Source organism: Salvelinus alpinus, chromosome 23 (genome assembly GCF_045679555.1).
Source record: "Salvelinus alpinus chromosome 23, SLU_Salpinus.1, whole genome shotgun sequence".
Lineage (NCBI taxonomy): Eukaryota > Metazoa > Chordata > Actinopteri > Salmoniformes > Salmonidae > Salvelinus > Salvelinus alpinus.
The window spans coordinates 18,046,671-18,074,574 of NC_092108.1; the positions used below are offsets into that span (position 1 = coordinate 18,046,671).

The 27,904-nt window shown below is 45.6% G+C and overlaps 1 protein-coding gene across 1 annotated transcript; it reads right to left on the bottom strand.

Moving 5' to 3' along the window:
* Positions 1–513: 513 nt before the first annotated feature.
* Positions 514–27,814, bottom strand: LOC139550439 (leukocyte cell-derived chemotaxin 1-like). The gene is made up of 7 exons (XM_071361343.1): positions 27,654–27,814; positions 27,266–27,406; positions 14,161–14,301; positions 13,887–14,000; positions 2,521–2,674; positions 2,171–2,277; positions 514–1,386 (listed from the first exon to the last, which is right to left on the bottom strand). The coding sequence occupies exons 1-7, from the start codon at positions 27,723–27,725 to the stop codon at positions 1,162–1,164; spliced, it is 954 nt and encodes a 317-aa protein (XP_071217444.1). The 5' UTR covers positions 27,726–27,814; the 3' UTR covers positions 514–1,161.
* Positions 27,815–27,904: the final 90 nt, after the last annotated feature.

Here is a 27,904-nt window from a genome sequence, read left to right on the forward strand (position 1 = left end):
ATCAGCCCTCGCACTGAGTTAAGTGAAAAATACACACACCCCTTCCCTTCCTCACTGAGTTAAGTGTTAAATTCATTGCACATTGTTTCAGGTGTCATGGCGATCAAATGGCTTCGGTTAAAACTCTTAACTGCATCTCACGCACCCACACAGCCGCCTGCCTGAAGCTGCTCTACTAACATCAAAAGGAGTTAAGCACTTTGCATTGTGGGTAAGATCTCAGCATGACGGCTGCAGTCTTAAGTCTCATTAAACACTTCTAGAACTGGAACTCGGACATTAAAGCTTTCTAGATCTCTGAAACTCACTGCTGCTCTCAAAGTTTTTCACCTTATGGATCAACTAGTATATTTGACATATTAACTCCAGTGTGTTTGGCTGCATGCATGCTGTGTACGGTAGCATTCATCTCTGCAACATACAGTTTGAAGGGCCGCTTATGTATTGAGGACAGTACATTGCTGAAGTAATGTGTTGCTATGCAATAAGAATGGCAAAAATGAATTATATATGTTTACTTAAAAAAAGGTTTATTCATTGAAATTGCACTTTGAAATAGTTATTTAATAGTTACTTTTGAGGAGAAATACAAAGCAAACATCACATGTTGTTAGTGGGCCCTACTTCTGGAGAAAAAACGGTTAGGAAATAGTTAGGACAGCAACATTTCTCACTAGCATGATGAATACCTAAAGGCATGCACAGCTGACATACAGTCTAGTCCTCCAACTCATATTTCAGCCTATAGAATACTTCTTACATTTATTTACACCAGAAAGCTAAAAGGAAAGGTGTTAGCTCTTTACATACACGTTTCCACAAATCATAACTATCACAGATCATATTATATATAATTGATATAAAATCTGTACTGATGTTACTTTGATATGTTTTGTTTAAGGTGACAAGATCAGACAGGATGATTTTGTTATCACGGGTATGTGGTATGAAAGAGTACTCTTTTCTAAAGAGTATTGTATGAGCATACATGTACTGTATGTCATATGGTATTGTCTGTGTTATAGCATATCTTATGATGGAAAACTGAATATCCTTGAATGATTTGTTTTTTCCCTCGCCCGAATCCACCTACCCTCTTCTCTCTCTACCCGCCTCTCCTTCTCTCTGGACTCTACCAGTCCAGGGCTGGTTGAGGGGTGTTTAGAGGATGCCCAGGATGCGTCCCACCCACCAACGGCAGGGCATGATGACTCTGCAGGCTACCCTGCACCCGCGGTAGTGGTAGGGCCAGGGTTGGAACCCGCCCAGGGGCTCACAGATCCTCTGGCACTGGGTGTGGCTCCTCCGGCACTCCGTACAGCACACGCCCTGGTGGTCCAGCATGGGGTCAAAGGTCATGGTGCCCTCTTCGCCATCCAGGCCACGCTTTATGTTGAGTGAGAGGAACAGAAGGGGAGGAAAGGCAGATAGAGGGGAGAAGTAGGAGGATAGAGGGAGACAGAAAGGGAGTAAGGGGAGTGAGAGAGTGAAATACTGATAATAGCCACATTTTTCAACACCTCTCTAAACCCATTTATGTCTGTGTATAAATGTATAATGTGTTTCTGTGTAGAATTATATTTCTCATTCAATGATTTATTTCAAATGCAAACAGAGTTCTGTGTCTCTGGGAGTCTGGTTCTATTGGGAGTCTGGGGATGTCTGTTTCTCTCAGGGGAAGGAGAAGGAGGCGGAGCGGTGAGGATTAGGGGAAGTCTAGGGGTCTACACATGGACAGAGGGGCAGGAGGGGAGCAATTTACACTCCTGAAAGGCTCAATGGGACTTTAGTTTGGTATTCTAAAGGGGTTCATGAGGCGCAGACAGACTCGGCGTGACAAGCAAACACACACACACGCTCTGAGTGACAGGCGCACTCACATAATCACACACGGTCGGGGTGACATTGTGACCCCAACATCTGCTCCTGCTCACACAGCTGTGCATGCTGGGAGAGAGACGGGACCAGGACAGAAACCATTTGTCAGACACTCAACTGTTGACATAAGCGTGTGAACATAACATTATATATCTGAGAGAGGATGTGGTCTGGCTGTTAGAATAAGCCAATGGTAACACAGCAAACACTGTCAATGAAGGCCAAATATTAGTGCTCTGCTGTGGGAATCTCGAGTAACACAGCATACTGACTGATTGGTCCGGGAACTCACGTGATAGGGGTTCTCGGGGTTAAATTCTGCTTCCGGGTTCACTTCCTCCTCTGCCCCGGGTGCCTGGCGACGCTGATGAGGGGCCGCCCTCCTCTTCCTCTGCCCACCTGGGGAGAGCACAGAGACAGTCAATACACTATGGAAGCCAACACAACATAATTTGACATCTGGTCATTATTGGAGCCACTTTTGAAGGCAGCACACCTACATTGCTAATACTAATTGCAAAAAACCTAATAATTGTACTGTTTTGCATATCTCTAGTGCATCATGTTGCTATGTGCATTGCTTGGAGTTACTTTCATAACTTATTGTTGTTCTGTGATAATATAAAGGGGCTGATTGGGTACTGTTGGTGTAGGTGGGGCGGAGCCAGAAGATTGGCAGGTCTCCACACAAATCACGGATCTTGGAGCTGAGGAAGGCGGGGTCAGAGAGGGGCACGTCAGCTGCCACCCAGATCCGTGACTGTTCCTCAAATTTAGCAGGCATCACCTCATCCTCCTGGAGAGAGAAAGACAGGGGGGGTTATAAATACACAATAAACATTGAAATGTAAATCATATAAGTAGCTCTCGACTATACAAAGTTGCCAGACAGACAGACACGGGCTCTGGAAAGCCCCTGGGCTTACACTATGTTTGACGGACAGTAATTATTTTCCTATTTAATGGCAATTTTCGGACTCTTTTGACTCCTTGTCTGTTTTGATGTGGTTTGCTCTTTCTCGTTCCCCATTTTCTGTTTAAATATTTTGCATGTTTTCTAAATGAAACCAATAACAAAGTACATATTAAAACAGGTCAATCTCTCATACTTTATGAAGCCCTGAGGTAGAACTGAGTAGAAAATACAGTAGAGTTGTTCCACCAATTCGGTGCCTTTTGAGAAAGGTAACTTGGTCAATTTATTTTTGATTTCACCTCATTTTAACATTCTGTCATAAAGAGCACATCTTTAACTTAATAAACAGCACGTTTTCCAATTTCATGACGTAAAAAATATAAGTGCCAAATAAAGTAACAGGGTTGATCATAACAGGATTGATGATTTCTTCTTAAATCAGTCATAAATCCCTTTGTGACGGGGAATGGAGGTTGTTGTCTGCAACGGAGTGGCAAAAAAAATGCAATTGTTAAAACATATCTAGCTAGTCTATCTATGGGTTACAGGGTTGGCGTGTTATGCTCGACCTGCTTAGTTTTCCACCACAAAACACCAGAAAATGTCCAAAAAGAGTAGAACCATCTCACCTTCTTTAACTCTAGGATTTGACTATTAGATAGTCAATGTTTATTTTTTTTAAGGAATAGTTTAACCATATTAAAATGAGAGTTCAGTTCACATAACAGGGTTGACCTTAAAATGAGGGACAGACGTAAATGAATCATTAATCACATGAAATAAATAATACTCTTCAGAAGTAACTTTGTCAAAGCAACAAAATAACTAGGGCTTTACCATTTAAACTTGGATAAAATGTGGGACTAAGTGGGTTAAAATCTTGATAGAAGTGACACAGGGTTGACGGAGCAAGCCTTTAGTCATAACTGTGTGTGGTGAGCTTTCTGGCACCCAGAGCTGCTGAGCAATCAGCCAAGTGGGTGCCATGCATTGTGAAGGAGAAGACCAGTAGCTACATGACTCAGGCTGGTTCCCAGAGTAGCCTTCTACATACACCCTTCATCAACCGTCTCCCTGACCACCTTCCTCTGATCAAGCCATGAACTGTCCCTATCCATCTTTGGAGGATTAATGCACACAATGACTTTGCCTCTACTGGTTGACCTAACTATAGCTAGTGAACTCATGATGTATTGCTTGTTTGTTTTTTGCTTTTGAAGAGCTTTCAGATTGTTATGAAAAGCGAGTTAGACGTTTAATAAATTATTATTATATTAAAAGTCTGATTTATTGAATTCTCCAAAGGCAACTTCATTTAATATTGCAGGCTTTTGATATTCATAATTGGTGCACAGTTTCTACTTAAAATATCAAAGGAACGCAAAGGCACTCATCTTGTGTAATGACCCAGTAGCTCTTCTGTTGATGAAAAAACCTTCAGGTTCTCCAGTATTTAGGTGCTCAAACAAAGTCAGGAGACATTCACATTAAGTCTACAAGCTGACAGAAAAACATGACCTACATATTAAAAAGTATATCATCTGATTTCTAGATCAAAAATACACACTCCGCAGGGGTGACACACACACACACACACACACACACACACACACACACACACACACACACACACACACACACACACACACACACACACACACACACACACACACACACACACACACACACACACACACAGAGATAGACACAAACACACAGCTAACACTAATAACATGGTAGTAACATTGTATTATTAGAGTAATAAACATGTGTTGCTAGTTACTAAACAGGTAATAGATCAGGGGAATGTTATCATCTAACCCAACAGATTACTTTTTCATTTTAAATTATTAGCTTGGGGGACAAACAACAGCAAGGGTCCTCCACTGCAGGACCGATAAGAGTTTATCTGACCCAGTGTGTGTGTGTGTGTGTGTGTGTGTGTGTGTGTGTGTGTGTGTGTGTGTGTGTGTGTGTGTGTGTGTGTGTGTGTGTGTGTGTGTGTGTGTGTGTGTGTGTGTGTGTGTGTGTGTGTGTGTGTGTGTGTCACCCCTGCGAGACTGATAAGAGTTTATCTGACCCATATTTCCCATCACTCTAAATTACAGCAGATGACCAGCCTGCAGCTACTATTATAACCACATCTCCCTATCTGAGCCGAACACACACACACACACAGTTTGGCACACAGCAGAATAAATAAATGGCTGTTTACAAGGCAGAGAGTCATGTACTGTGTGTGTGTGTGTGTGTGTGTGTGTGTGTGTGTGTGTGTGTGTGTGTGTGTGTGTGTGTGTGTGTGTGTGTGTGTGTGTGTGTGTGTGTGTGTGTGTGTGTGTGTGTGTGTGTGTGTGTGTGTGTGTGTGTGTGTGTGTGTGTTTGTGAGAGAACAGCCCTGCATGATGTTTAATGATGTGTACATGGTGCATATGCAGCGCTAACTGATTTAAATAATCAGACGGCCTCATTTCGGCACAGGGACAGCTTACACACACACTCACAAACACACACACACACAGAGAAACACACACAAACACAACTTGCAGCACTGTGACAGCTTGACAGGCTTGTTCAGATGTTGTTAAGATCAGTGTGTCGATCCAACCCACCTCGTCCCAGTTTGGCCAGAGAGCGAGAGTGTGAAAAGATGACTCACAAGCAAAAGCAATCCTTCTCTCTGAGAGGCATGTGCTAGTGTGTGTGTGTGTGTATGTGTGTGTGTGCGTGCGTGTGCGTGTGTGTGTGTGTACACGTGTGTGTATAGCGCTGAGCGATTCACCGAAATCTATATTTTCCCCTTTTTAAACAACTAATGGTTTAATTATTTGAATTCAGTTTTTTTCCATGAGCTCATTACGCACATTGCAGCCGTTTCTCTAGAGATAAATCCGTTTAAGCCCGAACTGTGCGATGTAGTAGGGAGTTGTAGTTTCCAAAAGAACAATATTCTACATGGTAATTAACTACAATGACCATAATCCATTGTGCGCCTACTTGTCCAGTCTGTGTTTCTTTTACACCTGCTATGTAAAAGAGACAGAAAACTGCAGGATCGGAGAGGGATAGAGAGCAGTTGCTTTGCGAGGTATCTCTACCTGAAAATACATGATCTAAGTGATCGATAGTTATATTCAGCAGTCATAAATGTATGCCTTATTTACTTTGAAGATCTACCTAAATAGTGATTTTGTCAGACAGAGAGATGAGAAGATGATGTGGAATTAAATAATAAAGTAATCAAATAAAACAAAAGTAAAATAAAATACTGAACTGTTTTATTAAAGTAATGTGAATAAATGATGGCTAATAAGAGATAAATAGTAATGGGCATCACTACCATCATGGGACATTTACTAATGGTTTTATTCTGAGTTGTTACAGCATCAACCCAAATAATGACTAGTACATTTAATGGTTTTAAAAATTATCGAAACCAAAATCGAAACTGTGTGTCACGACTTCCGCCGAAGTCTTGTTCGGATGGTGTTCGGCGGTCGATGTCACCGGCTTTCTAGTCACCACCAATCCATGTTTCATTTTCGTTTTGTTTTGTCTGTATTACACACACCTGGTTTCAATTCCCATATCATGTTCCTTATTTAACCCTCTGGCATACCTTTCTGTTCTGTCCGTGATTGTTGGTGTCTTAGTGGTTGTTGTAGGTGTTAGTTTGTATGTATTTTCCTTATTGGAATATTGCTTGTTTGTTTTATTGAGTAAACTCAGTTGTTTTGCTCTAACCTGTGTCCTGCGCCTGACTCCGCTACATCTCTGTACCCAATCGCTGACAGAATCACGGACCTTTCAAATGGAGTCAGCAGGTGCAGCCAGCCCTTCTCTCCCAGTAGAGGAGCGCGTCCAGCAGCACGCGACTATGTTACAAAGTCTCGGGGACAGCCATGGATCGCGTGCTGCAAACAATGGACAGATGGGAGAGAGGAGGCTTTCCTGTAAATCCAACATCATCACCTACGCCCGCACCTCAACCCACACCGATGTCCACCCCTCCTTTGTCAGGACCCAGTGGGATTTGGCTCTTGCTCCCGGGAGCGTATGACGAAACAGCTGCCGGGTGCCAGGGGTTCCTACTCCAGCTGGAGCTCTACCTGGCAGCTGTTCAGCCGGCCCCTTCGGGACGCGAGAGAGTGAGCGCCCTCATCTCCTGCATGACTGGAAAAGCCCTGGAGTGGGCCAACGCCATCTGGGGAAGGGAAGGCCCGACTCTGGATGACTACGAGGACTTCTCCCGCCGCTTCCGGGCAGTTTTTGATCATCCACCTGAAGGGAGAGCGGCGGGAGAGCGATCGTTCCATCTGAGACAGGGGATGAGGAGCACTCAAGAGTTCGCACTGGACTTCAGAACTCTGGCCGCTGGTGCGGGATGGAATGAGCAGGCCCTGATCGACCACTACAGGTGTAGTTTATGAGAGGACGTTCGTAGGGAGCTAGCCTGCAGGGACACCACTCTCAACCTGGACCAGCTGGTGGACTTGTCTATCCGGCTGGATAACCTGTTGGCCTCCCGCGGACGTCCGGATCGGGGTCCGTCCGTTCCATTTCCTAGCACCTTGGATCCAACACCGATGGAGTTGGGAGGGGCTGCTATGAGGGGGGCCGGAGGGGGGACCATTCCCTGCACCAGCTGTGGCCGCAGAGGGCATACTGCTGGTCGGTGCTGGAGTGGTTCTCCAGGAAGTCAAGGTAGCAGGCGGAGCACTGGTGGGTCATCCCAGGTGAGTAGGCACACAACTCACCCATAGCCCCCTGTTGCACACATGTGGTTACCTATAGAATTTCCTGAGTTTTCCCCGCATTCCCAGCATAAGGCGCTAGTATATTCAGGTGCAGCTGGGAACTTTATTGACTGCTCCTTGGCACCTAGATTAGGGATCCATTTTGTTCCTGTTGATGTTCCCTTCCCTATACATGCCTTAGATAGTCGTCCTTTGAGGTCGGGGCTAATTAGGGAGGTCACAGCTCCCATTACTATGATAACGCAGGGGGGTCACGAGGAGAGAATTAGTCTCTTCCTGATCGACTCTCCTGCGTTTCCTGTTGTGTTGGGCCTTCCCTGGTTGGCCTCTCATGATCCTATTATTTCGTGGCAACAGAGGGCTCTCAAGGGATGGTCCTGTCAGTGTTCAGGGAGGTGTGTAGGTGTTTCCTTAGGTGCCACTACGGTGGAAAGTCCAAACCAGGTTTCCACCATGCACATTCCCCCCGAATATGCCGATTTGGCACTCGCCTTCTGTAAAAAGAAGGCGACTCAATTACCACCCCATCGACAGGGGGATTGTGCGATAAATCTCCAGGTAGGTGCTGCACTTCCCAGGAGTCACGTGTATCCTCTGTCACAGGAGGAGACGGCGGCTATGGAAACATATGTCGCCGAATCTCTGGAACAGGGATACATTCGGCCTTCCACGTCTCCTCGAGTTTCTTTTTTGTGAAGAAGAAGGTTGGACGTTTACGCCCGTGTATTGACTATCGAGGTTTAAATCAGATTACGGTAAAATACAGTTACCCGCTACCTCTCATCGCCAGTATGACAGAGTCATTGCACGGGGCACGCTTCTTCACAAAATTGGACCTCAGGAGCGCTTACAACCTGGTGCGTATCCGGGGAGGGGATGAGTGGAAGACGGCATTTAGTACCACTTCTGGGCACTATGAGTACCTCGTCATGCCGTATGGGTTAATGAATGCTCCATCAGTCTTCCAATCCTTTGTGGATGAGATTTTCAGGGACCTGCACGGGCAGGGTGTAATGGTGTATATAGATGACATTCTAATATACTCCACTACCCGCGCCGAGCATGTGTCCCTTGTGCGCAGGGTGCTTGGTCGACTGTTGGAGCTTGACCTATACGTCAAGGCGGAGAAATGTCTGTTCCAACAGTCCGTCTCCTTCCTAGGGTACCGCTTTTCCGCGTCATGGGTGGAGATGGAAAATGACCGTATTTCAGCCGTGCGTAATTGGCCGACTCCAACCACGGTAAAGGAGGTGCAGCGGTTCTTAGGGTTTGCCAACTACTACCGGAGGTTTATCCGGGGCTTTGGTCAGGTAGCGGCTCCCATTACCTCCTTGCTGAAGGGGGGACCGGTGCGACTGCAGTGGTCAGCTGGGGCGGACAGGGCTTTTGGTCACCTGAAGGCTCTGTTTACCTCGGCTCCTGTACTGGCTCATCCTGATCCCTCCTTGGCATTCATAGTAGAGGTGGACGTGTCCGAGGCGGGGATAGGAGCTGTGCTGTCTCAGTGCTCGGGTACACCACCGAAGCTCCGCCCCTGTGCATTCTTTTCGAAGAAGCTCAGCCCGGCGGAGCGAAACTATGATGTGGGGGACCGGGAGCTGTTGGCTGTTGTCAAGGCTCTGAAGGCGTGGAGGCATTGGCTTGAGGGGGCTAAACACCCTTTCCTCATTTGGACTGACCACCGCAATCTGGAGTACATCCGGGCGGCGAGGAGAATGAACCCTCGCCAGGCAAGGTGGGCCATGTTTTTCACCCGCTTTGTTTTCACCCTATCCTACAAACCAGGTTCCCAGAACGTTAAGGCAGACGCACTGTCCCGGCTGTATGATACAGAGGAGCGGTCCATGAATCCCACTCCCATAATTCCAGCTTCTCGCCTGGTGGCACCGGTGGTATGGGAGGTGGACCCGAACATCGAGCGGGCATCACGTGCAGAGCCCACTCCCCCTGAGTGTCCAGCTGGGCGTCTGTACATTCCGTTTGATGTCCGTGATCGTTTTATCTGTTGGGCTCACACGTCACCCTCCTCTGGTCATCCTGGCATCGGTCGGACGGTGTGCTGCCTTGCTGGGAAGTACTGTTGGCCCACTTTAGCTAAGGACGTGAGGGTTTATGTTTCCTCCTGTTCGGTATGCGCACAGTGCAAGGCACCTAGACATCTGCCCAGAGGGAAATTACAACCCCTTCCCGTTCCACAACGACTGTGGTCACACCTATCGGTGGATTTCGTGACGGATCTTCCCCCGTCGCGGGGTAACACCACGATCCTGGTCGTTGTGGACCGGTTTTCTAAGTCCTGCCGTCTCCTTCCTTTGCCCTGTCTCCCTACGGCTCTACAGACTGCGGAGGCCCTGTTCACCCACGTATTCCGGCACTACGGGGTGCCTGAGGATATAGTTTCTGATCGGGGTCCCCAATTCACATCTAGAGTCTGGAGGGCGTTTATGGAACGCCTGGGGGTCTCGGTCAGCCTTACCTTAGGTTTCCACCCCGAGAGTAACGGGCAGGTGGAGAGAGTCAACCAGGATGTGGGTAGGTTTCTGCGGTCCAATTGCCAGGACCGGCCGGGGGAGTGGGTGGTTTACATCCCCTGGGCGGAGATGGCCCAAAACTCCCTCCGCCACTCCTCTACCAACCTATCACCGTTTCAGTGTGTGCTGGGTTATCAGCCGGTCCTGGCACCATGGCATCAGAGCCAGATCGAGGCTCTAGCTCTCTGATAATCTGACAGCTGCTAACAGGACTTTAAAGCCTCCTTGTATGTTAGCCTCCTTGTATGTGAGCTGGAACTTTATGCTTCTCCTGACTGCAGGGTTACTGGCTCATGACCTTCTCTGGCTGTTCATTAAGTTGCTACATTAAGGGAAAAAACAACACCAGTATAGAGGAACATGAATAGATAGATGTTCACCATCAAATACTTCTAAACTGTCTTCACTCTGAGTAGAAATTGTGACAGACATGAGCCAGTCCAGGGCTTTGAGACAGCTCATGACTTGGGGCATAGGTGCCGGTCTGCGGCGAGCTCTTCCTTGCCCTGTACAGGCCCTGAGGCTAGATACATCCAGTTCAATTGTTTGCGCGTATACCGTTTGTGGCAGACAGAGCCCCTCACAGCTGACCCAGCCAGAGTCAGACCGCTCAGTTCGTCTTGGGTCTGGATGCCAATCTACTACAATCTCTTCCTTTCCCTTTACAAGCCCTCAGGCTAAACACATCCAGGCCAACTAACCACACACATGAGTGAAGTAGCACGCAAGTGTGAGAGTGAGAGAGATAGAGGGAGGGAGAGAGAGACGGAAAGAGAGAGAGAGAGATAGAGAGACAGAGGCACTGGTGTACCGGACACACCCGCAGCCCCAACAAGGCTGAGGGGCCCATGAGATCTGCGGGCCCATGTGCCTGTCATCAATGTCTATTTTTTTTTTGTGTGTAATAAATCCTTTTGACAGTAACCTTCTAAAAATAAATTTATTCATATACCTTTTTTGATTTCCATATGTACCAGGAAGCTAAGTGTTTGTTTCTTGGGCTTCAGGAATGTGACTGAAAAAGTTCCTCAGCCCTTGAAAAAGAAACATTTAAACTGATTGAAAGTATAAGGGGGATATTCATGAACAAATGTCGTGGTCAAGGCTACGATGGTGACAGTGCAATGAGTGGAGCTTAATCAGGTGTTCTAAAGTTCATATCAGACAGAGAGCCTAATGCTTCTTATGTAGTTCTTTATGAGTTTTAGTTTAGAGAACGAGCCCTCTGCAGAAACGACAGTTACAGGGATGGTAAAAACAGCTTGGTTGCCGTAGCAACATAAGGGAAACTAGGCAGAAGGGAGGAGTGCTTAAATTAGAGCAGTTCTGCAATATCTTTAATTGCGTTTCTCATTCTCCTTAATTGCTGGCCTCAACACGTTACGGAACAAGATTAACTGAATAGGAAGCTCTGGGGACAGGTCGTCTGGATATTGGACAGACAATAAATCAGCAGATACAAACAGGTTGTCATATTTTGCAGACAACAGTTCTTGAGGGCTTGAACAAAAAAAGTGGTTTGATTTTTGTTCTTACTGGTGAATTGACGATTGAGATTGAGGAATATCAACAGTCCCTTATCTCTGGTATATCTTGGCATGCATCATTCAAAAATAAGTTTAAATTGTGTGCAGCGCAATGGACATATAATTCACAATGTCTGAGGAAAGACTGTCTGGGTTGGCAATACTCAGTATAGAAAACAGTCGGGCCGCAACCTGGACCTACAGGCCGTGGTGAAAACATTTGCACACAAAAAAGGAGTACTTCAGGAGACCAAGGGAGTCTCAAGTTGGATTTAATTTGTTTTAGGCCTCATTTAATTTTCCTTGAATATTGCAGTCCATTTGTGTAGGCTATTAGCAGACAATAAATAGTAGCTGAATTTATTCCTCAAGCCAACTACTTTTTTCCTCATTGTTAGGCTATTTGATGTGTAATTTTTATAAAAAGATATTAAATAGCGCCTAAATCGCAGCTAAAGACGCTAAAGATGGTATTATACAGTACCAGTCAACAGTTTGGACACTTATTTCAAGGTTTTTCTTTATTTTTTACTATTTTCTACATTGTAGAATAATTGTGAAGACATCAAAACTATGAAATAACATACGGAACACATAGGGACAAATCAAATATATTTTATATTTGAGATTCTTCAAAGTAGCCACCATTTGCCTTGATGACAACTTTGTACACTTTTGGCATTCTCTCAACCAGCTTCATGCGGTAGCCATCTGGAATGCATTTCAATTAACAGGTGTGCCTTGTTAAAAGTTAATTTGTTGAATTTCTTTCCTTCTTAATGTGTTTGAGACAATCAGTTGTGACAAGGTAGAGGTGGTATACAGAAGATAGCCCTATTTGGTAAAAGACCAAGGCCATATTATGGCAAGAACAGCTCAAATAAGCAAAGAGAAATGACAGTCCATCATTACTTTAAGACATGAAGGTTAGTCAATCCAGAAAATTTCAAGAGCTTTTAAAGTTTCTTTTTGCAAATAACATAAAGCGCTATAATGATATTGGCTCTCATGAGGACCGCCACAGGAAAGGAAGACCCAGAGTTACCTCTGCTGCAGAGGATAAGTTCATTAGAGTTACCAGCCTCAGAAATTGCAGCCCAAATAAATGCTTCACAAAGTTCAAGTAAAAGACACATCTCAACATTAACTGTTCAGAGGAGACAGCGTGAATTAGGCCTTCATGGTCGAATTGCTGCAAAGAAACCACTCCTAAAGGACACCAGTAAGAAGAAGAGACATCATTGGGCCAAGAAACACGAGAAATGGACATTAGACCGGTGGAAATCTGTCCTTTGGTCTGATGAGTCCAAATGAGATTTTTGGTTCCAACCGCTGTGTCTTTGCGAGATGCAGAGTGGGTGAACGGATTATCTCCGCATGTGTGGTTCTCACCATGAAGCATGGAGGAGGAGGTGTGATGGTGCTTTGCTGGTGACACTGTGATTTATTTAGAATTCAAGGCACACTTAATCAGCATGGCTATCACAGCATTCTGCAGCAATACGCCATCCCATCTGGTTTGAGGTTAGTGGGACTATCATTTGTTTTTCAACAGGACAATGACTCAACACCTCCAGGCTGTGTAAGGGCTATTTTACCAAGAAGGAGAGTGATGGAGTGCTGCATCAGATGACCTGGCCTCCATAATCACCCGACCACAACCCATCTCATATCTTTTTATTCTACAATGTAGAAAATAGTAAAAAATAAAGAAAAACTTTTGAATGTTAAGGTGTGTCCAGACTTTGGACTGGTACAATAGCTATAGATAGTACACTTCATAATGAAACAATCCCTACTAAGCTAGTGTTTTGAGGGTGGACTCACAGTATGTTTTTTACATTAATAGACTGGTTTTACTTTCTATCCAAGCTGTGAGAAGGCGAGGACAGCTCATGTCATGCAGGTTCAGGTAGCCTATATATTGAGCTGTATATAAAAATAAAAATAAATTGGTAGCTGATTAGTATTCTGTTGTATCGGAAATTAATTTGACAATCTGCATTGTTTGAATTTCGAACTTTAATGACTGAATTATATTATTGCCACAAGCCAGAAGTAAAATAATGTCAGCATTGTGATACCGTGTATAGCTTCGTGAAATGTTAGGCTTAACCTGAGAAAATGACCACCAAATAGGCCTACCAATAAACATTTATCCATTAGCTAAAACAAACAGCGACCTTGCCAGGCGCCCCAGAGGAGCTGTGTTACGCCTGTGGACAGAGGGAGAGGGAGACTGGATAGAGAGAGGCAGTAAGAGAACTGAGGTCATTCCTACCAGGTCGAACAGAAGTGAGTCTTTGTTGAGAGTTTTCACATCAGGCAGGTGAGCTTTGACCTGGGTCTTAATGTAACACTTCTCTCCTCCAGCGAAACGGACACCAGTTATACCCTGGAGAGAGAGAGGTTGAAGAGAGCAAATGGATTATAACAAACACATTTAAAATTGTATGAGCAATGTGCATCCAACATGTTACATAATTACTTCAATGTACCATTGGAATTATAATTTTTTGTTGTCGCTGTCATTGCTGTTGTTCTTTCAAACTTACAACCTGGAAGTCGTGGACCTCCACTGCTTCACCATTTCCGCTGCCGGTGCGGAATCTCTCTATGTTGTTGGTACCATCAATCTCCATAGAGCCCTCCTCCACCTTACCGTTAATACTCATGCTGTAGTGGACGTTGTAGACCTGCCACACACACACACACACACACACACACACACACACACACACACACACACACACACACACACACACACACACACACACACACACACACACACACACACACACACACACACACACACACACACACACACACACACACACACACACACACACACACACACACACACACACACACATAGGGAATGTTTTCATACCTGTAAGAAGGAGCGATGGAGAAGGAATAATAGTTTTGTGCGAGGTTGTGTGAGGTGACCATTGTTTTAAGATTTAATATGGGGGTTTTCTATTCGCTTTTAGCATTTAGTTTAGTTGAAGTTAGTTTTCAGACTTGATTTACTATTTTTTATTTAGTTTCAGTTTGATAAAAATCTTTCTATTTCCTTTTTTTTTATTATTTAGTGTTAGGGATAGAAGGTAGCCTAGGCGTGGGAGACTAGGAGACATGTATGAGTTTTTGGCCTATAGTTGGACCGCAGAGTGAAGGAAAAGCAGCCATCAAGTCCTCAGCATATGTGGGAACTCCTTCAAGACAGCTGGAAAAGCATTCCTCATGAAGCTGGTTAAGAGAATGCCAAGAGTGTGCAAAGCTGTCATGAAGGAAAAGGGAGGCTACTTTGAAGAATTTCAAATAAAAAATATATTATGATTTGTTTTAACACTTATTTGGTATGCTACATGATTCCATATGTGTTATTTCATAGTTTGTATGTCTCCACAATAAAACAAAAGGTTTTATAGTTATTATGACACCTCCACTGTGGGGCTCTATTGCCTACTGCCATCGCGTGTTCGCTCTTCTTTCAAACTATCTGTGAGTTCTATTGGCTGCTGTATTTAACTTTCAGCTAACAAGAGCTTGCATCCCTCTTCAAATAGTCTATTGGTATAAGAAATGCTGAAAAAAATTATGTCCGACAAGCTATTCTAGTCTAGCTTTTCCTGCCTGGGACTCCAAGAGCTACGGAGCATTTTTTAAAGGAGAGAGGCGGGCGGAGGTGCGTATTCCCAAGAGACAGAGGTTATAAGTTAGAAGCTTATTATGCATCACCCATCAGTAATTAGCTAAACATAAGGCTAATACTGTTATGCTGGTGAATGAGGACCCAAAAGCGACTTAAAGAAACAGAGTCTTTATTCCAGTCATAAACAAACAATGATACTCCTGGATATTATCATAGGTAAATCCAAAACAGGAAACTGAAATCCTCTCGTCAGTAGAGAGGAACGACTGGAGACGCGACCACAGACTGCAGGTCGCTTCAGGAAGGCACAGGCCGTAGCTGACATAGACACCTGCTCACACGCAGCATCTGAAGAAGGCAAAAACACGACAGGGCGGAAACAAGGACACAGAACAGCAAACATCAAACAAGGATCCGACAAGGACAGAAGCGGAAAACAGAGGGAGAAATAGGGACTCTAATCAGAGGGCAAAATAGGGGACAGGTGTGAAAGAGTAAATGAGGTCGTTAGGAGAATGAGAAACAGCTGGGAGCAGGAACGGAACGATAGAGAGAGAGAGCGAGAGAGGGAGAGAGGGAGGGGAGAGAGAGGGATAGAAAGAGGGAAAGAACCTAATAAGACCAGCAGAGGGAAGCACAGGGACAAGACATGATGATCAATGACAAAACATGACAGTACCCCCCCACTCACCGAGCGCCTCCTGGCGCACTCGAGGAGGAACCCTGGCGGCAACGAAGGAAATCATCAATCAACGAACGGTCCAGCACGTCCCGAGATGGAACCCAACTCCTCTCCTCAGGACCGTAACCCTCCCAAACCACTAAGTACTGGTGATCACGTCCCCGAGAACGCATGTCCAAGATCTTCCGTACCTTGAAAATAGGTGCGCCCTCGACAAGGACGGGGGGGGGGAGGGAAGACGAATGGGGGCGCGAAGAAAAGGCTTGACACAGGAGACATGGAAGACAGGGTGGACGCGACGAAGATGTCGCGGAAGAAGCAGTCGCACAGCGACAGGATTGACGACCTGAGAGACACGGAACGGACCAATGAACCGCGGAGTCAACTTGCGAGAAGCTGTCGTAAGGGGAAGGTTACGAGTGGAAAGCCACACTCTCTGACCGCGACAATACCTAGGACTCTTAATCCTACGTTTATTGGCGGCTCTCACAGTCTTCCCCGCAGACGAAGGCAGACCGGTAATAAAGTCTAAGGCGATGTGAGACCATGGTCGAGAAGGAATGGGAAGCGGTCTGAGACGACCGGCAGGAGGAGAGTCACCTGACTTAGTCTGCGCGCAGTCCGAACAAGCAGCCACGAAACGGCGCGTGTCACGCTCCTGAGTAGGCCACCAAAACCGCTGGCGAATAGAAGCAAGCGTACCCCGAACGCCGGGGTGGCCAGCTAACTTGGCAGAGTGAGCCCACTGAAGAACAGCCAGACGAGTAGAGACAGGAACGAACAGAAGGTTACAAGGACAAGCGCGCGGCGACGCAGTGTGAGTGAGTGCTTGCTTTACCTGTCTCTCAATTCCCCAGACAGTCAACCCGACAACACGACCCTCAGGGAGAATCCCCTCGGGGTCGGTAGAAGCCACAGAAGAACTAAAGAGACGGGATAAGGCATCAGGCTTGGTGTTCTTATTTCCCGGGCGATAAGAAATCACGAACTCGAAACGAGCGAAAAACAACGCCCAACGAGCTTGACGTGCATTAAGTCGTTTGGCAGAACGGATGTACTCAAGGTTCTTATGGTCAGTCCAAACGACAAAAGGGACGATCGCCCCCTCCAACCACTGTCGCCATTCGCCTAGGGCTAAGCGGATGGCGAGCAGTTCGCGGTTACCCACATCATAGTTGCGTTCCGATGGCGACAGGCGATGAGAAAAATAAGCGCAAGGATGGACCTTATCGTCAGACTGGAAGCGCTGGGACAGAATGGCTCCCACGCCCACCTCTGAAGCGTCAACCTCGACAATGAATTGTTTAGTGACGTCAGGAGTAACAAGGATAGGAGCGGATGTAAATCGCTTCTTGAGGAGATCAAAAGCTCCCTGGGCGGAACCGGACCACTTAAAGCAAGTCTTGACAGAAGTCAGAGCTGTGAGAGGGGCAGCCACTTGACCGAAATTACGAATGAAACGCCGATAGAAATTAGCGAAACCGAGAAAGCGCTGCAACTCGACACGTGACTTAGGGACGGGCCAATCGCTGACAGCCTGGACCTTAGCGGGATCCATCTGAATGCCTTCAGCGGAAACAACAGAACCGAGAAATGTGACAGAGGAGACATGAAAGGCGCACTTCTCAGCCTTCACGTAGAGACAATTCTCTAAAAGGCGCTGGAGTACACGTCGAACGTGCTGAACATGAATCTCGAGTGACGGTGAAAAAATCAGGATATCGTCAAGGTAAACGAAAACAAAGATGTTCAGCATGTCTCTCAGTACATCATTAACTAATGCCTGAAAGACAGCTGGAGCATTAGCGAGACCTAGGTAAATCCAAAACAGGAAACTGAAATCCTCTCGTCAGTAGAGAGGAACGACTGGAGACGCGACCACAGACTGCAGGTCGCTTCAGGAAGGCACAGGCCGTAGCTGACATAGACACCTGCTCACACGCAGCATCTGAAGAAGGCAAAAACACGACAGGGCGGAAACAAGGACACAGAACAGCAAACATCAAACAAGAATCCGACAAGGACAGAAGCGGAAAACAGAGGGAGAAATAGGGACTCTAATCAGAGGGCAAAATAGGGGACAGGTGTGAAAGAGTAAATGAGGTCGTTAGGAGAATGAGAAACAGCTGGGAGCAGGAACGGAACGATAGAGAGAGAGAGCGAGAGAGGGAGAGAGGGAGGGGGAGAGAGAGGGATAGAAAGAGGGAAAGAACCTAATAAGACCAGCAGAGGGAAGCACAGGGACAAGACATGATGATCAATGACAAAACATGACAAATACTGCATTGAATATATTTCTTGAAAGACATAGGCTAGGACATGTATATATCAACTATAACAGGATGATCTATTTTGGAATCAATTTGAATGTAGTTGATGGAGAGGGAGAAAGACTGAGAGAGAGTGCTCGCGTGTGCACTGATTTAAAACAACGATATTTGATTGTAAAACTCTGACTCTGAAAAAAATATATATATATTTACAATTTAAAAAAACAAGGTGAGCCCTGAAAACCAGATGGAGATGGGTAAATTCGGTCTTTATATTACTGTAGCATAGACTATGCTGCAGCAAATGCAAGCCTACCTGTCACAAGAAAAAAAGTTACCATGATGAGATGATAGGTCTACAATACATTGTGAACTGCGCTCCATACTGAGATGGGCTGTCTGTCCCCATCCTGAGCGTTGATTCATCATGCAGAGGCCATAGAGAAGCCAGATTTAGACATCACATATAATTTAACAGTCCATTTCACTCCATGCTGTTCATATAAATCATTTATTGTAATTTACCGGTTTCTCGCAGTTACTTAAGGGGGAGGTTTTGGGTGGTAAATCCCTGTAAATCTCGATAACCGGGTTCCCGCCATTCAACCCTAATCGGGATATGTAATAGAGTAGCAGCAGCGTATGTGAAGTGTGAAAGTGTGTCTGTGTGAGTGTACGTGTGGCGTCGATATGCATGTGTGTGTGTATTTTGTGCGTGTGAGTGTATGTAGTGTGTGTGCTTGGGGGTAGAAGCTGCTCAGGTGCCTTTTGGTCCCAGACTTGGCGCTCTGGTACCGCCAGTGATGATACGGGCCGGACGCACTACTCTCTGTAGCGCTTTGCAGTCACATGCAGAGTAGTTGCCATACCAAGCGGTGATGCAGCCAGTCAAGATTCTATAGATGGTTTTGAGGATCTGAGGGCCCATGCCAAATATTTTCATCCTACTGAGGGGGAAGAGGGGTTGTAATGCCCTCTTCACGATTGTGTTGGTGTGTTCGGACCATGATAGGTCTTTAGTGATGTGGACACTGAGGAACTTGAAGCTTTCGACCTGATCCACTACAGCCCCGTCGAAATGGAAGGGGCATGTTCGACCCTCCATTTCCTGTAGTCCACAATAAGCTCTTTCGTTTTGCACACGTTGAGGCAGAGGTTGTTGTCCTGGCACTACAATGCCAGGACTCTGATCTCTTCCCTATAGGCTGTCTCATCATTGTCAGTGATCAGGCATACCACCGTTGTGTCGTCGGCACACTTAATGGTGGTGTTGGAGTCAAGCGCGGCCAACCGTCATGAGTGAACAGGGAGTACAGGAGGGGACTGAGGACGCACCACTGAGGGGCCCCCGTGTCAATGGTCAGCGTGGAGGATGTGTTGCAGCCTACCCTCACCTACTGGTGGTGGCCCGTCAGTTTGTCCAGGGAGGTGTTCAGTCCCAGGGTCCTTAGCTTAGTGATGAGCTTGGAGAGCACTATGGTGTTGAACGCTGAGCTGCAGTCAATGAACAGCATTCTCATAAACAGCTGTTCCTTTTGTCCAGGTGGGAAAGGGCAGTGTGGAGTGCAATAGAGATTGCGTCATCTGTGGATCTGTTGGGGTGGTATGCGAGTTGGAGTGGGTCCAGGGTTTCTGGGATGATGGTGTTGATGTGAGCCATGACCAGCCTTTCAAAGCACTTCATGGCTACAGATGTGAGTTCTACGGGTCGGTAGTCATTTAGACAGGTTACCTTGGTGTTCTTTGGCACAGGAACTATGGTGGTTTGCTTGAAACATGTAGGTGTTACAGACTGGGTCAGAGAGAGGTTGAAAATGTCAGTGAAGACACTTGCCAGCTGGTCAGCGCATGCTCTGAGTATGTGTCCCGGTAATCCGTCTGGATCTGCAGCCTTGTGAATGTTAACCTGCTTAAAGGTCTCACTCCGATAGGCTAAGGAGAGAGTAATCACACAGTCATTCCGAACAGCTGGAGCTCTCACGCATGGTTTAGTGTTGCTTCCCTCGAAGCGAGCATAGAAGGCATTTCAAATCAAATCAAATTGTATTGGTCAAATACACATGTTTAGCAGATGTTATTGCAGGTGTAGCGAAATGCTTGTGCTTCTAGCTCTGGCAGTGCTGTAATATCTAACAAGGGATATATAACAACTACACAACATATACCCAACACACAAATCTAAGTAAAGAAATGGAATTAAGAATATATAAATATATGGACGAAAAGTGAATATATAAATATATGGACTCAATCAAACAGACTCCAACCTCTCCACAATGGCCAAGACCAGAGAGCTGTGTAAGGACATCAGGGATAAAATTGTAGACCTGCACAAGGCTGGGATGGGCTACAGGATCATAGGCAAGCAGCTTGGTGAAAAGGCAACAACTGTTGGCGCAATTATTAGAAAATGGAAGAAGTTCAAGTTGACGGTCAATCACCCTCGGTCTAGGGCTCCATGCAAGATCTCACCTCGTGGGGCATCAATGATCATGAGGAAGGTGAGGGATCAGCCCAGAACTACACGGCAGGACCTTGTCAATGACCTGAAGAGAGCTGGGACCACAGTCTCAAAGAAAACCATTAGTAACACACTACGCCGTCATGGATTAAAATCCTGCAGCGCACGCAAGGTCCCCCTGCTCAAGCCAGCGCATGTCCAGGCCCGTCTGAAGTTTGCCAATGACCATCTGGATGATCCAGAGGAGGAATGGGAGAAGGTCATGTGGTCTGATGAGACAAAAATAGAGCTTTTTGGTCTAAACTCCACTCGCCGTGTTTGGAGGAAGAAGAAGGATGAGTACAACCCCAAGAACACCATCCCAACCGTGAAGCATGGAGGTGGAAACATCATTCTTTGGGGATGCTTTTCTGCAAAGGGGACAGGACGACTGCACCATATTGAGGGGAGGATGGATGGGGCCATGTATCGCGAGATCTTGGCCAACAACCTCCTTCCCTCAGTAAGAGCATTGAAGATGGGTCGTGGCTGGGTCTTCCAGCATGACAACAACCCGAAACACCCAGCCAGGGCAACTAAGGAGTGGCTCCGTAAGAAGCATCTCAAGGTCCTGGAGTGGCCTAGCCAGTCTCCAGACCTGAACCCAATAGAAAATCTTTGGAGGGAGCTGAAAGTCCGTATTGCCCAGCGACAGCCCCGAAACCTGAAGGATCTGGAGAAGGTCTGTATGGAGGAGTGGGCCAAAATCCCTGCTGCAGTGTGTGCAAACCTGGTCAAGAACTACAGGAAATGTATGATCTCTGTAATTGCAAACAAAGGTTTCTGTACCAAATATTAAGTTCTGCTTTTCTGATGTATCAAATCCTTATGTCATGCAATAAAATGCAAATTAATTACTTAAAAATCATACAATGTGATTTTCTGGATTTTTGTTTTAGATTCCGTCTCTCACAGTTGAAGTGTACCTATGATAAAAAATTACAGACCTCTACATGCTTTGTAAGTAGGAAAACCTGCAAAATCAGCAGTGTATCCAATACTTGTTCTCCCCACTGTATGTAGGCAGCCTCTATGTACTAGTGTTGGCTATTTAACAGTCTGAGACAGAAGCTGTTTTTCAGTCTATCTGTCCCAGCTTTGATGCACTTGTACTGACCTCGCCTTTTGGATGATAGCGGGGTTAACAGGCAGTGGCTTGGGTGGTTGTTGTCCTTAATGATCTTTTTGGCCTTCCTGTGACCTCGGGTGCTGTAGGTGTCCTGGAGGGCAGGTAGTTTGCTCCCGATGATGCGTTGGGCAGAATGCACCACCCTCTGGAGAGCTCTGCGGTTGCGGGTGGTGCAGTTACCCTATCAAGCGGTGATACAGCCCGATAGGATGCTCTCAATTGTGCATCTGTAAAAGTTTGTGAGAGTTTTAGGTGACAAGCCACATTTCTTCAGTCTCCTGAGGTTGAAGAAGCACTGTTGCGCCTTCTTCACCACACTGTCTGTGTGAGTGGACCATTTCAGTCTGTCAGTGATGTGTACGCTGAGGAACTTGTAGCTTTCCACCTTCTCCACTGCGGTCCCGTCGATGTGGATAGGGGGGGTGCTGTTTCCTGAAGTCCACGATCATCTCCTTTGTTTTATTGATGTTGGGTGAGAGGTTATTTTCCTGGCACCACACTCCCAGAGCCCTCACCTCCGGCCTGTAGGCTGTCTCGTCATTGTTGGTAATCAAGCCTACTACTGTTGTGTCATCTGCAAACTTGATGATTGAGTGGGAGGTGTGCTTGGCCACGCAGTCATGGCTGAACAGGGAGTACAGGAGGGGACTGAGCACACAACCTTGTGAGGCCCCAGTGTTGAGGATGATCAAAGGTGTTGTTTCCTACCTTCACCACCTGGGGGCGGCCTGTCAGGAAGTCCAAGACCCAGTTGCACGGGGCGGGGTTCAGGCCAGGGCCTCGAGCTTAATGGCTTGGAGGGTACTATGGTGTTGAATGCTGAGCCATAGTCAATGAATAGCATTCTTACTTATGTATTCCTCTTGTCTAGATGGGATAGGACAGTGTGCTGTGTGATGGGATTGCATCATCTGTGGATCTATTGGGGCGGTAAGCAAATTGAAGTGGGTCTAGGGCGACAGGTAAGCTGGAGGTGATATGATCCTTCACTAGTCTCTCAAAGCACTTCATGATGACAGCAGTGATACAGAAGTGTTACGGGGCGATAGTCATTTAGTTCAGTTACCTTTGTTTTCTTGGGTGCAGGAAAAATGGTGGCCATCTTGAAGCATGTGGGGACAGCAGACTGGGACAGGGAGAGATTTAATATGTCCGTAAACACACAGCCAGCTGGTCTGCGCATCCTCTGAGGACGCGGCTAGGCGAGGGTTAACACGCTTAAACGTCTTACTCACATTGGCCATAGAGAAGGAGAGCCCACAGTCCTTGGTAACGGGCCACGTCGGTGGCACTGTGTTACCCTCAAAGTGGGCAAAGAAGGTGTTTAGCTTGTCTGGAAGCAAGACGTCAGTGACAGCGACGTGGCTGGTTTTCCTTTTCCTTTTAATAGTCACATTGGGTACAAAATCTCTTATACACTTCCTGATAAACTCAGTCACCGAATCAGTGTATTCGTAAATATTATTCCCGGAACATATCCCAGTCCGTGTGATCAAATCTTGAAGCGTGGATTCCGATTGGTCAGACCAGCGTTGAACAGACCTTAGCACGGGTACTTCCTGTTTGAGTTTATGCCTATAGGAAGGGAGGAGCAAAATGGATTCGTGGTCAGATTTGCCAAAAGGAGGGCATGGGAGGGCCTTGTATGCATCCCGGAAGTTGGAGTAACAGTGGTCGAGTGTTTTGACAGCGCAAGAACTACAGTTGATATGTTGATAGAACTTCGGCAGCCTTTTTCTCAAATTTGCTTTGTTAAAATCCCCAGCTACAATAAATGCAGCCTCAGGATATGTGGTTTCCAGTTTGCATAAAGTCCTAGCAGAGTTCTTTGAGTGCTGTCGTGGTATCAGCTTGAGGGGGAATATACACGGTTGTGGCTATAACCAAAGAATATTATCTTGGGAGATAATACGATCAGCATTTGATTGTGAGGTATTCTAGATCAGGGGAACAAAAGGACTTGAATTCCTGTATGTTATCACAATTACACCATGAGCCGTTAATCATGAAACATATACCCCCGCCCTTCTTCATTTAGCTCATCTGGTAGGTTTACGTCACTAGGCAGCTCTCGGCTGGGTTTCCCTTTGTAATCTGTGATAGTTTGCAAGCCCTACCACATCCCACGAGCGTCAGAGCTGGTGTAGTAGGATTCGATCTTAGTCCTGTATTGACGATTTGCCTGTTTATGGTTCGTCGGAGTGCGTAGCCGGATTTCTTATAAGCATCCAGATTAGTGTCCTGCTCATGAAAGCGGCAGCTCTAGCCTTTAGCTCAGTGCGGATGTTGCCTTTAATCCATGGATTCTGGTTGGGATAGGTACATTTGGTCACTGTGGGGACAACGTCGTTGATGCACTTATTAATGAAGCCGGTGACTGATGTGCAATTGGATGAATCCCGGAACATAGTCTGTGCTAGTCTGTGCTAGCAAAATAGTCAAAATAGTAGCGTAGTATCCGCTTCATCGGACCACTTCTGTATTGAGCACGTCACTGGTACTTCCTGTTTGAGTTTTTGCTTGTAAGAAGGAATCAGGAGGATAGAGTTATGGTCCGATTTGCCAAATTGAGGGTGGGGGAGAGCTTTGTATGCCTCTCTGTGTGTGGAATGAAGGTGATCTAGATGTTTTTATCTCTCTAGTTGCACAGGTAACATACTGGTAGAAATTAGGTAAAACAGATTTCAGTTTTCCCGCAATAAAATCACCGGCCACTAGGAGTGCCGCCTCCGGATGAGCATTTTCTTGTTTGCTTATGGCTCTATACAGCTCGTTTTGTGCGGTCTTACTGCCAGCAGCGGTTTGTGGTGGTAAATAGTGGTGGTAAAAAAATACAGATGAAAACTCTCTTGGTAAATAGTATAGTCTACAGCTTATCATGAGGTATTCAAGAGCCGACCTCTATAGCACCGTCTTTGTCTTCTTCGAGTGTCGGAGTTTAGGGCTTCTTTCACCTCCGAATCATTGAAGCAGAAGTCCTCGTCCAAATTGAGGTTAGTGATAGCTGTTCTGATGTCCAGAAGCTGTTTTTGGTCATAGGAAATGACAGCGGAAACATTATGTTAAAAAAAAGTTAAGAGCAGCGCAAAAGAAATACACAAAATAGCACAATTGGTCAGGAGCCTGTAAAACGGCTGCCATTCCTCTGTGAGAGCATGCACAGTGCCATTGAGGCCCTCTCCATCTTGAAATAGTCAATTTTCTTATTTTCAAGTCAAATTAATTGGCTGGTCCATCTTGATGTCACGACTCCAACCGGGTCATCAGGTCATGCCAACAGGGTCATCTGGAGGGATCAGTCAATGAAGTTGGAAGTCCCGTCCAGTTGTCTAAATCAAAACTGTAAAAATCCTCAATGGCGCTGCCCATGCTAACAGGCTTTTGGCCAGTAGAGGACTCCGTACAACTTCATGGCCAGAACATGGATTTATTTGGTTAGGTTTCAATTATAATTCAATTTTATGTGACTTGGATTTAAAGGATAAGCACCTAGTCTGGTGCAAGAATTTTGATGGAAGGAAACTCTCTTGCCCATGTTTACACAAATCCAATGCTTTTTTGAAACTTTAATAGTAGATATAAGAATAATCAAGTACCTTTACCTTTATCTGACAGAAAGAGAGAGGGAAAAAAAAAAATGAAGTCATGGCACATTTGACATGTTATGTTTTGTAATATTAAACATGTATCACATGTATCCCCTTCCAATAGGGTAAATAAAAACAGATACAACAACAGCAAAAACATAAGCAATACAACACTTCATCACAACTCTATCAGTTCACAGCCAGCCAGCTTGTGTGTGTTTCTGTTCAACCAAACAAGATGTTCTGTTTTGCAACAGTAGTTGACCGAAACTGGGTGCCCCAAGGTTTAGAAGGCACGTCACCACATCAGACAGCAACTGGCTGTCAGTCTGAAGTTGGTCAGTGTGGCATGCGAATGGCTCCTGCAACTTCAGAAGTTGTTCTAGCTTGGCCCAGTCACACTCCGTGCTCGCCCTCTGATTTCTTCCCTGTTAGGTAGTGATAGCTAGGGATAGCGATGCACCAGCTAGGCCTATGTGAAACATTGGCATCTACTGGCAGCATTTAGCCGCCAGATTCAGAAGCTCGAAAACCCCATTCAAAAACCAGCTTGAAAACCCAGTTTGATTTTGGAAGTTTAGAAGAACAAAACTCAAACTCAACATAATTTATAATTTATTTTATTTTACACTGAAAAAAATATATATAAACTCAACATGTGAATTGTTGGTCCCATGTTTCATGAGCTGAAAGAAAGAAAAAAAACAGAAATGTTCCATATGCACAAAAAGCTTATTTCTCTCAAATTTTGTGCACAAATCTGTTTACAACCCTGTTAGTGAGCATTGCTACTTTGCCAATAAATCCACACACCTGACAGGTTTGACATATCAAGGAGCTGATTAAACAGCATGATCATTACAAAGTTGCACCTAGTGCTGGGGACAATAAAAGGCCACTTTAAAACGTGTAGTTTTGTAACGCAACACAATGCCACAGATGTCTTGAGGGAACGTGCAATTGACATGCTGACTGCAGGAATGTCCAACAGAGCTGTTGCCAGAGAATTGAATGTTAATTTCTCTACCATAAGCCCTTTTGTGTGGAAAAATCTGTCTGATTGGCTGGGCCTGGCTCCCCAGTGGGCCCACTCATGGCTGCACCCCTGCCCAGTCATGTGAAATCCATAGATTAGGGTCTAATGAATTTATTTAAATTGACTGATTTCCTTATGTGAACTGTAACTCAGTAAAATATTTTAAATTGTTTCATGTTGCATTTATATTTTTGTTCAGTTTATTTTAGTTCGTTTTGCAGTCAAAGATAATAGTTTCAGTATAGTTTTAGTTTTTATAATATTTTAGTTTTTATTTTAGTTTCAGTTTTCAAAGTGGGTTTCTAATTTTAGTTTTTATTTTAGTTTCAGTTTTCGTTTACTATGTGTGTGTGTGACAGAGAAGGGGGGTGTAGATTTTATATATGGCTTGTGGGGAGGTTCATAATGGGTGAGTTTTGTTTACATTCCCCCATCCACATCCTAGAAACAGCAAGAAAAACAGGCACAGACAGACACTACCCTGCACCCAAAATCTACAAAATTAAACGCATTGAAAAATTCCTAACAAAATGAGTATGCTATTCTTGCTCAGGCAATGCATTTCAACTCATGTAGGCCTAAAGCTACCAAATTGATTAAAAACATATATTTTTAAAGTAGCCTGGGCCTACCTCGCTCACACCTCTCGAACCCGGTACATCAGCAGGACCTTCAGTCTTAGAAACATACAAGGCTTCCATTCAGCTACCCTCTTGACTCTTGAAAAGCAAGAGTCGCTGGCTGGTTCAAGGCCCAATGTCTCTTGAACTCGCTATCGTCAGAGGGACTAATGCTTACATGGTTGTCGTTGTTGTTCCAGAAGTAAAACGCTCCGATAGCCCCGAACAGCAGCAGAATTGCCCCGGCGATAAGAACCACAATCCCGGTCTTCAGCAGGCGGCTGGTGGCAGCCGGTTTAACGGCCACAGCAGTGTATGCCTGTGGTGAACACATTAACCATTTACACATGAATGCCACCTAAACAAAGTTCAAAAAGTGTTCATAAAGTGTTGATAATGTGTTGCGCTTATAAAAGTTCATTTCAACCACAACACCTCCCTCAGAATGAGCAGGTGTCTTCGTGGAATGTACAAACAAAGTTTTCTGAGAGTAGTCTATCTGGCACACTTTACACGTTTCTATTATTTAGAAACTAAAGCAAAGATATATGATATAGGCTGCTTACCGGTGGCATAAACTGTTGCAGGTCATCGGATCTCGCTAAGGCGATGGGCTCTTTCTCTGAACACCCGGCCATGGCTGCGAATGGGTCAGAGAGCCTGAGCAAAGGTCTCTCTCTCTCTCCTCTCTCTTCTCTCTCGTTCTCTCTGGAACAGGGCAGGGGGAACAAAACTGCCCATTCATGCGAGAGGCGTGTTATATAACTGGCCTGGGAAACGACATGGTGGAAGGTATGCGTTTTCAAATTCTGTCACT